General features: G+C 57.4%; 1 protein-coding gene across 1 annotated transcript in view; it reads left to right on the top strand.

The window, feature by feature from the left end:
* The window catches only part of POLR2A (RNA polymerase II subunit A), a 34,855-nt gene extending 21,149 nt beyond the window's left edge, over positions 1 to 13,706 (top strand). Inside the window, exons 12-18 of the mRNA XM_083853837.1 lie at positions 7,147 to 7,247; positions 7,330 to 7,434; positions 8,526 to 8,708; positions 9,627 to 9,830; positions 10,309 to 10,495; positions 11,484 to 11,597; positions 11,992 to 13,706. Coding sequence (XP_083709963.1) covers positions 7,147 to 7,247; positions 7,330 to 7,434; positions 8,526 to 8,708; positions 9,627 to 9,830; positions 10,309 to 10,495; positions 11,484 to 11,597; positions 11,992 to 13,385 — 2,288 coding nt within the window. The 3' untranslated portion in view covers positions 13,386 to 13,706. The remainder of the gene's footprint in view (positions 1 to 7,146; positions 7,248 to 7,329; positions 7,435 to 8,525; positions 8,709 to 9,626; positions 9,831 to 10,308; positions 10,496 to 11,483; positions 11,598 to 11,991) is intronic.
* Positions 13,707 to 14,195: the final 489 nt, after the last annotated feature.

Raw genomic sequence — 14,195 nt, 5'->3', positions numbered from 1 at the left:
GGGAGAAAGAAGATAATTAGTATGGGGGGAGAGAATTAGTGTGGGGGGAGATAGAAGATAATTAGTCTGGGGGGAGATAATTAGTCTGGGGGGAGATAATTAGTCTGGGGGGAGATAATTAGTCTGGGGGGAGATAATTAGTATGGGGGGAGATAATTAGTATGGGGGGAGATAATTAGTATGGGGGGAGATAATTAGTATGGGGGGAGATAGAAAATAATTAGTTTGGGGGGAGATGGAAGATAATTAGTATGTGGGGAGATAGAAGATAATTAGTATGGGGGGAGATAATTAGTCTGGGGGGAGATAGAAGATAATTAGTCTGGGGGGAGATAATTAGTATGGGGGGAGATGGGAGATAATTAGTATGGGGGGAGATAATTAGTCTGGGGGGAGATGGGAGATAATTAGTACGGGGGAGCTAGATGATAATTAGTATGGGGGGAGATAATTAGTTTGGGGGGAGATAGATGATAATTAGTATAGGGGGAAATAGATGATAATTAGTATGGGGGGAGATAATTAGTATGGGGGGAGATAATTAGTATGGGGGGAGATGGGAGATAATTAGTATGGGCGGAGATGGGAGATAATTAGTATGGGGGGAGATAATTAGTATGGGCGGAGATGGGAGGTAATTAGTATGGGGGGAGAGAATTAGTATGGGGGGAGATAGAAAATAATTAGTATGGGGAGAGATAGAAGATAATTAGTATGTGGGGAGATAGAAGATAATTAGTATGGGGGGAGATAATTAGTCTGGGGGGAGATAGAAGATAATTAGTCTGGGGGGAGATAGAAGATAATTAGTATGGGGGGAGATGGGAGGTAATTAGTATGGGGGGAGATAATTAGTATGGGGGGAGATAATTAGTATGGGGGGAGATCATTAGTCTGGGGGGAGATGGGAGATCATTAGTCTGGGGGGAGATAATTAGTCTGGGGGGAGATAATTAGTCTGGGGGGAGATAATTAGTCTGGGGGGAGATAATTAGTCTGGGGGGAGATAATTAGTCTGGGGGGAGATCATTAGTCTGGGGGGAGATCATTAGTCTGGGGGGAGATAATTAGTCTGGGGGGAGATGGGAGATAATTAGTATGGGGGGAGATAATTAGTCTGGGGGGAGATAGAAGATAATTAGTCTGGGGGGAGATAATTAGTCTGGGGGGAGATAATTTGTCTGGGGGGAGATAATTAGTCTGGGGGGAGATAATTAGTATGGGGGGAGATGGGAGATAATTAGTATGGGGGGAGATGGGAGATAATTAGTATGGGGGGAGATGGGAGATAATTAGTATGGGGGGAGATAATTAGTATGGGGGGAGATAGAAGATAATTAGTATGTGGGGAGATAGAAGATAATTAGTATGGGGGGAGATAATTAGTCTGGGGGGAGATAGAAGATAATTAGTCTGGGGGGAGATAATTAGTTTGGGGGGAGATCATTAGTCTGGGGGGAGACGGGAGATCATTAGTCTGGGGGGAGATAATTAGTCTGGGGGGAGATGGGAGATAATTAGTACGGGGGGAGCTAGATGATAATTAGTTTGGGGGGAGATAATTAGTTTGGGGGGAGATAATTAGTATGGGGGGAGATAATTAGTATGGGGGGAGATAGAAAATAATTAGTATGGGGAGAGATAGAAGATAATTAGTATGTGGGGAGATAGAAGATAATTAGTATGGGGGGAGAGAATTAGTCTGGGGGGAGATAGAAGATAATTAGTATGGGGGGAGGTAATTAGTATGGGGGGAGGTAATTAGTATGGGGGGAGGTAATTAGTATGGGGGGAGATTATTAGTATGGGGGGAGATGGGAGATAATTAGTTTGGGGGGAGATAATTAGTTTGGGGGGAGATAATTAGTCTGGGGGGAGATGGGAGATAATTAGTCTGGGGGGAGATGGGAGATAATTAGTCTGGGGGGAGATGGGACATAATTAGTCTGGGGGAGATAGATGATAATTAGTTTGGGGGGAGATAGATGATAATTAGTATGGGGGGAGATAATTAGTCTGGGGGAGATGGGAGATAATTAGTCTGGGGGGAGATAATTAGTCTGGGGGGAGATAATTAGTCTGGGGGGAGATAATTAGTATGGGGGGAGATAATTAGTCTGGGGGGAGATAATTAGTCTGGGGGAGATGGGAGATAATTAGTCTGGGGGGAGATAATTAGTCTGGGGGGAGATAATTAGTCTGGGGGGAGATATTTAGTCTGGGGGGAGAAAAGTAGTCTGGGGGGAGATAATTAGTCTGGGGGGAGATAGATGATAATTAGTCTGGCGGGAGATAGATGATAATTAGTCTGGGGGGAGATAATTAGTATGGGGGGAGATGGGAGATAATTAGTATGGGGGGAGATAATTAGCATGGGGGGAGATGGATGATAATTAGCATGGGGGGAGATGGATGATAATTAGCATGGGGGGAGATGGATGATGATTAGCATGGGGGGAGATGGAAGATAATTAGCATGGGGGGGATAGATGATAATTAGTATGGGGGGAGATAATTAGTATGGGGGGAGATGGGAGATAATTAGTATGGGGGGAGATAGATGATTATTAGTATGGGGGGAGATAGATGATAATTAGTCTGGGGGGAGATGGGAGATAATTAGTCTGGGGGGAGATGGGAGATAATTAGTCTGGGGGGAGATGGGAGATGATTAGTCTGGGGGGAGATAGATGATATTTAGTATAGGGGGAAATAGATGATAATTAGTATGGGGGGAGATAATTAGTATGGGGGAGATGGGAGATAATTAGTCTGGGGGGAGATAATTAGTCTGGGGGGAGATAATTAGTCTGGGGGGAGATAATTAGTCTGGGGGGAGATAATTAGTCTGGGGGGAGATGGGAGATAATTAGTCTGGGGGGAGATGGGAGATAATTAGTCTGGGGGGAGATGGGAGATAATTAGTCTGGGGGGAGATGGGAGATAATTACTCTGGGGGCAGATGGGAGATAATTACTCTGGGGGGAGATGGGAGATAATTAGTCTGGGGGAGATAATTAGTCTGGGGGAGATAATTAGTCTGGGGGGAGATGGGAGATATATTAGTATAGGGGGAAATAGATGATAATTAGTATGGGGGGAGATAATTAGTTTGGGGGGAGATAGATGATAATTAGTATAGGGGGAAATAGATGATAATTAGTATGGGGGGAGATAATTAGTCTGGGGGAGATGGGAGATAATTAGTCTGGGGGGAGATAATTAGTCTGGGGGGAGATAATTAGTCTGGGGGGAGATAATTAGTGTGGGGGGAGATAATTAGTCTGGGGGGAGATGGGAGATAATTAGTCTGGGGGGAGATGGGAGATAATTAGTCTGGGGGGAGATGGGAGATAAGTAGTCTGGGGGGAGATAATTAGTCTGGGGGGAGATAATTAGTCTGGGGGGAGATCATTAGTCTGGGGGGAGATGGGAGATCATTAGTCTGGGGGGAGATGGGAGATCATTAGTCTGGGGGGAGATAATTAGTATGGGGGGAGATGGGAGATAATTAGTATGGGGGGAGATAATTAGTATGGGGGGAGATAATTAGTCTGGGGGGAGATGGGAGATAATTAGTATGGGGGGAGCGAGATGATAATTAGTATGGGGGGAGATAATTAGTTTGGGGGGAGATAGGTGATAATTAGTATAGGGGGAAATAGATGATAATTAGTATGGGGGGAGATAATTAGTATGGGGGGAGATAATTAGTATGGGGGGAGATGGGAGATAATTAGTCTGGGGGGAGATGGGAGATAATTAGTATGAGGGGAGATAATTAGTATGGGGGGAGATAGAAAATAATTAGTATGGGGAGAGATAGAAGATAATTAGTATGTGGGGAGAAAGAAGATAATTAGTATGGGGGGAGAGAATTAGTGTGGGGGGAGATAGAAGATAATTAGTCTGGGGGGAGATAATTAGTCTGGGGGGAGATAATTAGTCTGGGGGGAGATAGAAAATAATTAGTTTGGGGGGAGATAGAAGATAATTAGTATGTGGGGAGATAGAAGATAATTAGTATGGGGGGAGATAATTAGTCTGGGGGGAGATAGAAGATAATTAGTCTGGGGGGAGATAATTAGTCTGGGGGGAGATAATTAGTCTGGGGGGAGATGGGAGATCATTAGTCTGGGGGGAGATGGGAGATCATTAGTCTGGGGGGAGATAATTAGTATGGGGGGAGATGGGAGATAATTAGTATGGGGGGAGATAATTAGTCTGGGGGGAGATGGGAGATAATTAGTACGGGGGAGCTAGATGATAATTAGTATGGGGGGAGATAATTAGTTTGGGGGGAGATAGATGATAATTAGTATAGGGGGAAATAGATGATAATTAGTATGGGGGGAGATAATTAGTATGGGGGGAGATAATTAGTATGGGGGGAGATGGGAGATAATTAGTATGGGCGGAGATGGGAGGTAATTAGTATGGGGGGAGAGAATTAGTATGGGGGGAGATAGAAAATAATTAGTATGGGGAGAGATAGAAGATAATTAGTATGTGGGGAGATAGAAGATAATTAGTATGGGGGGAGATAATTAGTCTGGGGGGAGATAGAAGATAATTAGTCTGGGGGGAGATAGAAGATAATTAGTATGGGGGGAGATGGGAGGTAATTAGTATGGGGGGAGATAATTAGTATGGGGGGAGATGGGAGATAATTAGTATGGGGGGAGATGGGAGATAATTAGTCTGGGGGGAGATAATTAGTCTGGGGGGAGATAATTAGTCTGGGGGGAGATAAGTAGTCTGGGGGGAGATGGGAGATAATTAGTGTGGGGGGAGATAATTAGTGTGGGGGCAGATAATTAGTCTGGGGGAGATGGGAGATAATTAGTCTGGGGGGAGATAATTAGTACGGGGGGAGATAATTAGTATGGGGGGAGATAGAAAATAATTAGTATGGGGAGAGATAGAAGATAATTAGTATGTGGGGAGATAGAAGATAATTAGTATGGGGGGAGATAATTAGTCTGGGGGGAGATAGAAGATAATTAGTCTGGGGGGAGATAGAAGATAATTAGTATGGGGGGAGATGGGAGGTAATTAGTATGGGGGGAGATAATTAGTATGGGGGGAGATAATTAGTCTGGGGGGAGATAGAAGATAATTAGTCTGGGGGGAGATAGAAGATAATTAGTATGGGGGGAGATGGGAGGTAATTAGTATGGGGGAGATAATTAGTATGGGGGGAGATAATTAGTATGGGGGGAGATAATTAGTATGGGGGGAGATGGGAGATAATTAGTATGGGGGGAGATAATTAGTATGGGGGGAGATAGAAGATAATTAGTCTGGGGGGAGATAGAAGATAATTAGTCTGGGGGAGATGGGAGAGAATTAGTCTGGGGGGAGATGGGAGATAATTAGTCTGGGGGGAGATGGGAGATAATTAGTCTGGGGGGAGATGGGAGGTAATTAGTACGGGGGGAGATGGGAGATAATTAGTCTGGGGGGAGATGGGACATAATTAGTCTGGGGGAGATAATTAGTCTGGGGGAGATAGATGATAATTAGTATGGGGGGAGATAGATGATAATTAGTATGGGGGTAGATAGATGATAATTAGTCTGGGGGAGATAATTAGTATGGGGGTAGATGAGAGAATTAGTATGGGGGGAGATAATTAGTATGCGGGTAGATAATTAGTCTGGGGGGAGATGGGAGATAATTAGTCTGGGGGGAGATGGGAGATAATTAGTCTGGGGGGAGATGGGAGATAATTAGTCTGGGGGGAGATGGGAGATAATTAGTCTGGGGGGAGATGGGAGATGATTAGTCTGGGGGGAGATGATTAGTCTGGGGGGAGATGGGAGATATATTAGTATAGGGGGAAATAGATGATAATTAGTATGGGGGGAGATAATTAGTTTGGGGGGAGATAGATGATAATTAGTATAGGGGGAAATAGATGATAATTAGTATGGGGGGAGATAATTAGTCTGGGGGAGATGGGAGATAATTAGTCTGGGGGGAGATAATTAGTCTGGGGGGAGATAATTAGTCTGGGGGGAGATAATTAGTCTGGGGGGAGATAATTAGTCTGGGGGGAGATAATTAGTCTGGGGGGAGATGGGAGATAATTAGTCTGGGGGGAGATGGGAGATAATTAGTCTGGGGGGAGATGGGAGATAATTAGTCTGGGGGGAGATAATTAGTCTGGGGGGAGATAATTAGTCTGGGGGGAGATAATTAGTCTGGGGGGAGATGGGAGATAATTAGTCTGGGGGGAGATAATTAGTCTGGGGGGAGATAGATGATAATTAGTCTGGGGGGAGATAGATGATAATTAGTCTGGGGGGAGATAATTAGTAGGGGGGAGGTAGATGATAATTAGTAGGGGGGACATGGGGGTAGCGTTCGGGGAACGCTGGTGGAGGTTTGGGGCAGATGTGGGGGGCGTTGGGGGGGGTGGGTTCGCTTTGGGGTGCATTGGGGGAGGTTTGGGGAGGATTTGGGGGCGTGGGGGCGATGTGGGGGCCCTGGGGTGTTGTGGGTTTGGGGTAGCGTTGGGGGGACCTTTGGGGGAATTTAGGGGAGATTTGGGGGCATCGAGGAATATTAGGGAGGTTTGGGGGTCTTGGGGGTGACTTGGGGGAGGTTTGCGGTTGGTGGTGGTCATTGGGAGAGGTTTGGGGGGCATCAGGGCATATTTGGGGGAGATTTGGGGGTGTTGGGATTTGGGGGGGCGTTGGGAGGGAGTTGGGAGGCTTTGGGGGGAAGCCGAGGGGTGTTTGGGTGTGTTGGGAGAATTTTGGGGAGCTTTTGGGGGCCTTTGGGGGACTATTGGGGGGGGCTTGGGAGGCACGGAGGGCGTTGGGGTCCCGGGGGGAACACTCGGGGCACCTGGGGATGTTGGGGGGGCAGGGGGGGTGTCCAGAGGGTCTCGAGGGGCATTGGGGGGGGTCCTGGATGCGCTCCGTGGGTGCTGGGGGGGATTTTGGGGGTCCGAGAGGTGCTGGGGCGGGGTCCTGCAGTGACCGCGGGGGGCACCAGGGAGTCCCAGGGGACACGAAGAGCACCACAGGGACCTCAGGGGCACCCAGGGGTGAGCCTGGAGGGCGCTGGGGGTACCCCGGAGGTCCTGTATGGGTGCTGGGGGGAACACCCTGGTGACCCCCCCCCCTATTTTTTAAGGTTTCGGGGACGACCTGAACTGCATCTTCAACGACGACAACGCCGAGAAGCTGGTGCTGCGCATCCGCATCATGAACAGCGACGAGAACAAGATGCAGGAGGTCAGGGCGGGGGTGGGGGCAGCACCCTTGGGTGCCGGGGGGGGGTTGCCGGGCAGGGCGTCACCCCCCCGCTTGTCCCCAGGAGGAGGAGGTGGTGGACAAGATGGACGACGACGTCTTCCTGCGCTGCATCGAGTCCAACATGCTGACCGACATGACGCTGCAGGGCATCGAGCAGATCAGCAAGGTGCGGGGCCGGGCAGCACCCATGGGTGCACCCCTCGTGTCCCTGGGGAGCCCCTGGGTGTCCCTCATGTCCCTGGGGGTGCATGGAGGACCCCACGGGGTGGGTCCGGGAGGTTCGGGACACGCACCCAAGGGGGTGTGGGGGCGCAGGGTGCTGCTGCGGGTGGCTGGGGAGCACCCGTGGGCGCCCAAAGCCTCTGTGGGTGTCTGGGGGTGCGTAGGGGTCTCAAATGGAACTTTTAGGAGGTCGAGGGTGCTTGTGGGGGTGCCTATGGGAACCCCACAGGGTGCTTGGGTGCCTGGGATGTTCTTCTGGGTACCTGGGAGCACCCATGGGTGCTTGTGGCAGTGCCTATGGGAACCCTGTGAGGTGCTTGTGCACCTGGGGTGTTCCCCGGGTCCCCAGCAGCACCCATGGGTGCTCGTGGTGGTGCTTATAGGAACCCCACAAGGTTCTTGGGTTCCTGGGGTGTTTCCTGGGTCCCCAGCAGCACCCATGGGTGCTCGTGGTGGTGCTTATAGGAACCCCACAAGGTTCTTGGGGGCCTGGGATGTTCTTCTGGGTACCTGGGAGCACCCATGGGTGCTTGTGGCGGTGCCTATGGGAACCCCGTGAGGTGCTTGTGCACCTGGGATGTTCCCTGGGTCCCCAGCAGCACCCATGGGTGCTCGTGGTGGTGCTTATAGGAACCCCACAAGGTTCTTGGGTTCCTGGGGTGTTCCCTGGGTCCCCTGCAGCACCCATGGGTGCTCATGGTGGTGCTTATAGGAACCCCAAAAGGTTCTTGGGTGCCTGGGGCTTTCCCTGGGTCCCCTGCAGCACCCATGGGTGCTTGTGGCGGTGCCTATGGGAACCCTGTGAGGTGCTTGTGCACTTGGGGTGTTCCCCGGGTCCCCAGTAGCACCCATGGGTGCTCAGTGCATCCCGCTGCCCTTCCTGGATCCCAAGGAGCACCTGAAGGTCTCCACGCAGCAGCCCCAGCTCAGCCCCCCTGTATCCGTCCACGAAGTCCCTGGGGTGCCCAGGGTGCCCCCCAACCCCCCCCCAGAGGGCACCCATGGGTGCCGCTGACCCCCCTTTCCCCCCCCCAGGTGTACATGCACCTGCCGCAGACGGACAACAAGAAGAAGATCATCATCACGGAGGACGGCGAGTTCAAGGCGCTGCAGGAGTGGATCCTGGAGACCGACGGCGTCAGCCTCATGCGGGTGCTGAGCGAGAAGGACGTGGACCCCGTGCGCACCACCTCCAACGACATCGTGGAGATCTTCACCGTGAGTGGGGCGGCACCCATGGGTGCCCCCGCGGGCTCTGGGAGGAATGGGTGCCCTGCTGGTGCTGGGCAGGGAGCTGGGAGCGGGGGGGGGCTTTGGGGGTGACTGAGGGCACCTATGGGTGCCCCTGCAGGCTCTGGGAGTGGGGGTGCTCCGAGCCTTTGGGGTGATTCGGGGCACCCATGGGTGCCCCGGTGGGCTCCTGTAGTGGGGGTGCCCCCTGGTGCTGGGCACGGAGCTAGGAGCGGGAGGGGGCTTTGAGGGGTGACTCAGGGCATCCATGGGTGCCCGGTGAGCTCCTGGAGTGTGGGTGGCCTGAGCCTTCGGGGTGGCTCAGCACCCATGGGTGCAGCAGGTGCTGGGCATTGAGGCGGTGCATGGGGGGGGGGGTGCAGAGCCTTTGGAGTGACTCAGAGCACCCATGGGTGCCCTGGAGGGCTCCTGGAGCATGGGTGCCCCGAGCCTTTGGGTAGCCCAGCACCCATGGGTGCCCTGCAGGTGCTGAACATCGAGGGGCGGTGCACTGGGGAGTATAGGGCCTTTGGGGTGACTTGGAGCACCCCTGGGTGCCCTAGGTGGTGCACAGGGAGCTGTGAGCATGGGCGCACAGAGCCTTTGGGGTGGCTCAGCACCCATGGGTGCCCTCAGGTGCTGTGTGGGAGCTGTGAGCAGGGGGATGCGGAGCCTTGGGGTGACTCGGAGCACCCATGGGTGGTGCCCTGGTGGGCTCTTGGAGCATGGGTGGCTGAGCACCCCTGGGTGCAGCGGGTGCTGGGGCATTGAGGTGGTGCACAGGGGGACTGTGGAACCTTTGGGGTGACTTGGAGCACCCCTGGGTGCCCGAGGCGGTGCGCAGGGAGCTGTGAGCAGGGGGATGCGGAGCCTCGGGGTGACTCGGAGCACCCCTGGGTGCCGCAGGTGCTGGGCATCGAGGCGGTGCGCAAGGCGCTGGAGCGTGAGCTGTACCACGTCATCTCCTTCGACGGCTCCTACGTCAACTACCGGCACCTGGCGCTGCTGTGCGACACCATGACGTCCCGCGGGCACCTCATGGCCATCACGCGCCACGGCGTCAACCGCCAGGACACCGGGCCCCTCATGAAGTGCTCCTTCGAGGAGACGGTGCGCGGGGCGGGCTGGGGGTCCTGCGGAGGGGGGGGGATTCGGGGGTCCTACAGGGTGGGAATGGGGCTGGGGGGGCTGCTGGGGAATGGGAGTAGGGCTGGGGGAGGGATTCAAGGGTCCTATGGGGTGGGGATGGGGCTGGAGGGGGGGGGTTCAGGGGTCTTGGAGCACCCCGGCCCCTTTGGGGCTGGATTTAAGGACCCCACCCCTTTCACCCCCCCGTTCCCTATGGGGGGGTTAGTTGAACTTGGGGGGCTCCTGGGCTGGATGTGGGGGCGCTGGGCTCGTTTTGGGGTCTCACCTTTACGTAACGGGATTTCAAACACCGCGGTGGTTTTGGGGCCGCCCCACTGGGAGCACCCCGGCCCCTTTGGGGCTGGATTTAAGGACCTCAACCCCGTCACTACCCTGTTCCCTCTATGAGGGTGCCCCCCGGGGTCTGATTTTTGGGGTCCCCCCCCCCCCCCCATTTCAGGTGGACGTGCTGATGGAGGCGGCGGCGCACGGCGAGAGCGACCCCATGAAGGGGGTGTCGGAGAACATCATGCTGGGGCAGCTGGCGCCCGCCGGCACCGGCTGCTTCGACCTGCTGCTGGACGCCGAGAAGTGCAAGCACGGCATGGAGATCCCCAGCGCCATCCCCGGCCTCGGCGTGGGCGGCTGTGAGTGCCCCCCCCCCCACCCCGGCGGGGTGGGGGTCCCCAAAAGGGTCCCCGGGGGGGTCCCCAAAGGGTCCCGGGGGGCTTTGGGGGATGGGGACGGGGCAGAGGGAGCGGGTGAGGGGGGCTTTGAGGTCGGTTTGGGTGGGGTCTGGGGTGCTTGGGGGTGGGGGGGCTGGAGCTGGGGTTGTGGGGGGGCAGATACTGGGGTCCCCAAGGGACCTGGACGGTGGGGTCCCCGTGTTTGGGAATGGGGTGACCTGGACATTGGGGTCCCAAGGGATCTGGATGTCAAGGTCCCTTTGGTTGGGGTTGGGGGGGCCCAGGCATTGGGGTCCCGAGGGACCTGGATATCAAGGTCCCCTTTGTTGGGGTTGGAGGGGGCCTGGACATTGGGGTCCACAAGGGACCTGGATGTTGGGGTCCCCTTGGCTGGGATTGGGGTGGCCTGGACACCAGGGTCCCCAAGGGACCTGGACGTTGGGGACCCCTCGGTTGGGACTGGGGGAGCTGGACATTGGGGTCCCCAAGGGACCTGGATGTTGGGGTCCCCTTGGCTGGGATTGGGGTGGCCTGGACACCAGGGTCCCCAAGGGACCTGGACGTTGGGGACCCCTCGGTTGGGACTGGGGGAGCTGGACATTGGGGTCCCCAAGGGACCTGGATGTTGGGGTCCCCTTGGTTGGGATCAGGGTGACTTGGACACCAAGGTCTCCAAGGGGCCTGGATGTGGGGGGTCCTGGGGTTGGGGGGTCCTGGACAGGGGGGTCCCCAGGGTCAGGATTGGGGTGGCCTGGACATGGGGGTCCCCAAGGAACACGGACGTTGGGGTCCCCGTGGTTGGGATGGGGGTGGCCCGGACATCTGGGTCCTTGCAGTGGGGTTGGGGTTGGCCCGGACGCTGGGGCCCCCCCAAACTCCGGGGTCCACGGGGTGTCCCCGTGCCCCCAAGGGGGGCGACACCCCCGTGCTGACAGCGCTCCCCCCGCAGCCACCGGCATGTTCTTCGGCTCGGCGCCCAGCCCCATGGGGGCCATGTCCCCCGCCATGACCCCGTGGAACCAGGGAGCCACCCCCGCCTACGGGGCCTGGTCCCCCAGTGTCGGTGGGTGCCCGGGACCCCGGGGGGGGGGGGGCTGGGGGGTGTTGGGGGGGGCTGGGGGGCTTGGGCACAGCCCTTGGTGGCCATGGGGGTGGACTTGGGGGGCTCTTGGGGTCCCTGGGGCAGCTCTGGGGGGCTGCGAGGGGGCTTTGGGGTGGGTTCAGGGTCTGGGGGGGGGGGGTTATTGGGGGTCTCCAGGCCCTGCTGGGGGGCACTGGGGGTTAATGGGGGGGGGAATTAATGGGGGGGGGCTCCATGGGCAGACAGGGTGCAAGGGGAGCGGGGCGCTTCAGGAACTCGTTGTGAGTCCCTGGGGTGTCTTGGGAGGGGGCACGGGGCTCTGCGCCCCCCCCCCGGGTGCTCCCCCCGCGCTCACCCCTCTCTGTGCCCCCCCCAGGAAGCGGCATGACCCCCGGGGGGGCCGGCTTCTCCCCCAGCGCCGCCTCGGACGCCAGCGGCTTCAGCCCCGGCTACTCGCCCGCCTGGTCGCCCACCCCCGGCTCCCCGGGCTCCCCGGGGCCCTCCAGCCCCTACATCCCTCCCCAGGTGAGTGCCCCCCGCCCCGGGGGGGCCATGGGACCCCCCCGTCCCCCCCGGGGTCTCCTCTTCTTCATCCTCTTCCTCCTCCTCCGCAGGCGGCGCCATGTCCCCCAGCTACAGCCCCACCTCGCCCGCCTACGAGCCCCGCTCGCCCGGGGGCTACACCCCGCAGAGCCCCAGCTACAGCCCCACCTCGCCCAGTTACAGCCCCACGTCCCCCAGCTACAGCCCCACCAGCCCCAACTACAGCCCCACCTCGCCCAGCTACAGCCCGACTTCTCCCAGCTACAGCCCCACTTCTCCCAGTTACAGCCCCACTTCTCCAGTTACAGCCCCACTTCTCCCAGTTACAGCCCCACTTCTCCCAGTTACAGCCCCACATCCCCCAGCTACAGCCCCACCTCCCCCAGTTACAGCCCGACTTCTCCCAGCTACAGCCCGACATCCCCCAGCTACAGCCCCACTTCTCCCAGTTACAGCCCAACCTCTCCCAGCTACAGCCCCACCTCGCCCAGCTACAGCCCGACTTCTCCCAGTTACAGCCCCACCTCGCCCAGTTACAGCCCGACCAGCCCCAACTACAGCCCCACCTCGCCCAACTACACCCCGACCAGCCCCAGTTACAGCCCCACCTCGCCCAGTTACAGCCCGACCAGCCCCAACTACACCCCGACTTCGCCCAACTACAGCCCCACGTCCCCCAGCTACAGCCCCACCTCTCCCAGTTACAGCCCCACCAGCCCCAGTTACTCCCCATCCAGCCCCCGCTACACCCCGCAGTCGCCCACCTACACCCCCAGCAGCCCCAGCTACAGCCCCAGCAGCCCCAGTTACAGCCCCACCAGCCCCAAGTACACCCCGACCAGCCCCAGCTACAGCCCCAGCTCCCCCGAGTACACCCCGACCAGCCCCAAGTACAGCCCCACCAGCCCCAAATACAGCCCCACCAGCCCCAAGTACAGCCCCACGTCCCCCACCTACAGCCCCACCACCCCCAAGTACAGCCCCACCTCGCCCACCTACAGCCCCACCTCGCCCGTCTACACCCCCACCAGCCCCAAGTACAGCCCCACGTCCCCAACCTACAGCCCCACCAGCCCCAAGTACAGCCCCACCTCGCCCACCTACAGCCCCACCAGCCCCAAGGGCTCCACCTACAGCCCCACGTCCCCCGGCTACAGCCCCACGTCGCCCACCTACAGCCTCACCAGCCCCGCCATCAGCCCCGACGACAGCGACGAGGACAACTGAGCCGGGGGCCGCGGGCTGGGGGGCTGCCCCCCAAGTGGGGGGCGCGGGCAGGGGAGGCTTCCCCTGTCCCTGGGGGCCAGGGCTGTGGCCCCCCGTCCCCGTGGGGCCGCTGGTTCTGGGCCAGGTGTAATTTATGGGTGTTGGTAGTTAATTAGGGGAATTAAGGGGGGGGGGAGGGATGTGGGAACCCCACGGTGGTGGCTTTGGGGGCAGGGGGGGTCCTTTACCCCCTCGCCCCCCTTCACTTCGGTTCTTTGATGTACTTGGGGAAAACGATTGTAACTTCACTTTTGGGAAAAATAAAGGTTTTACTAATTTTCAGCTTTGTCTGTGCCCGTTTTGGGGGGATCAGTGGGCTCGGGGCCCCCCCTAACCCTGTTTCTCCCTGGCGTCCCACTGCCCCTTTTCCTCCTGGGCACCCCTGCCCCCCTTCCTCTCCGGGGTCCCCCCCTTTAGGGCAGCCCCATGCCCCCCCCAGGCCCCCTTCGTGCTTTGGGGGTCCCCTGGCCTCGGTGGGGGCCACAAAATGGGGGCGGCGCCCCGCTGGCAGCGGTGGGATTCGAACCCACGTCCCCGCGGGGACTGGAGCCTAAATCCAGCGCCTTGGACCGCTCGGCCACGCTACCGCGCGCCGGCCCAGCCCCGCCCGCGGGGGTCGCCTCTGGGGGGGCGGGGCCGGAGGGGGCGGGGCCAGCGGGCGGGGAGGGGCGCCCGGGGCCGCGGGTTCGAGTCCTGCCGCCGCCCAAAGCGCCCCGGCCCCGCTGCTTTGCACACTCGGGTTGGCTTTGCACGCTGCCTTGCACGCTCGTA

The sequence above is a fragment of the Anser anser genome (assembly GCF_964211835.1).
Source record: "Anser anser genome assembly, contig: HAP1_SCAFFOLD_516, whole genome shotgun sequence".
Taxonomy (NCBI): Eukaryota; Metazoa; Chordata; class Aves; order Anseriformes; family Anatidae; genus Anser; species Anser anser.
Note: the sequence above shows the minus strand (reverse complement) of the source record. Positions and strands in the feature narration are given on the sequence as shown.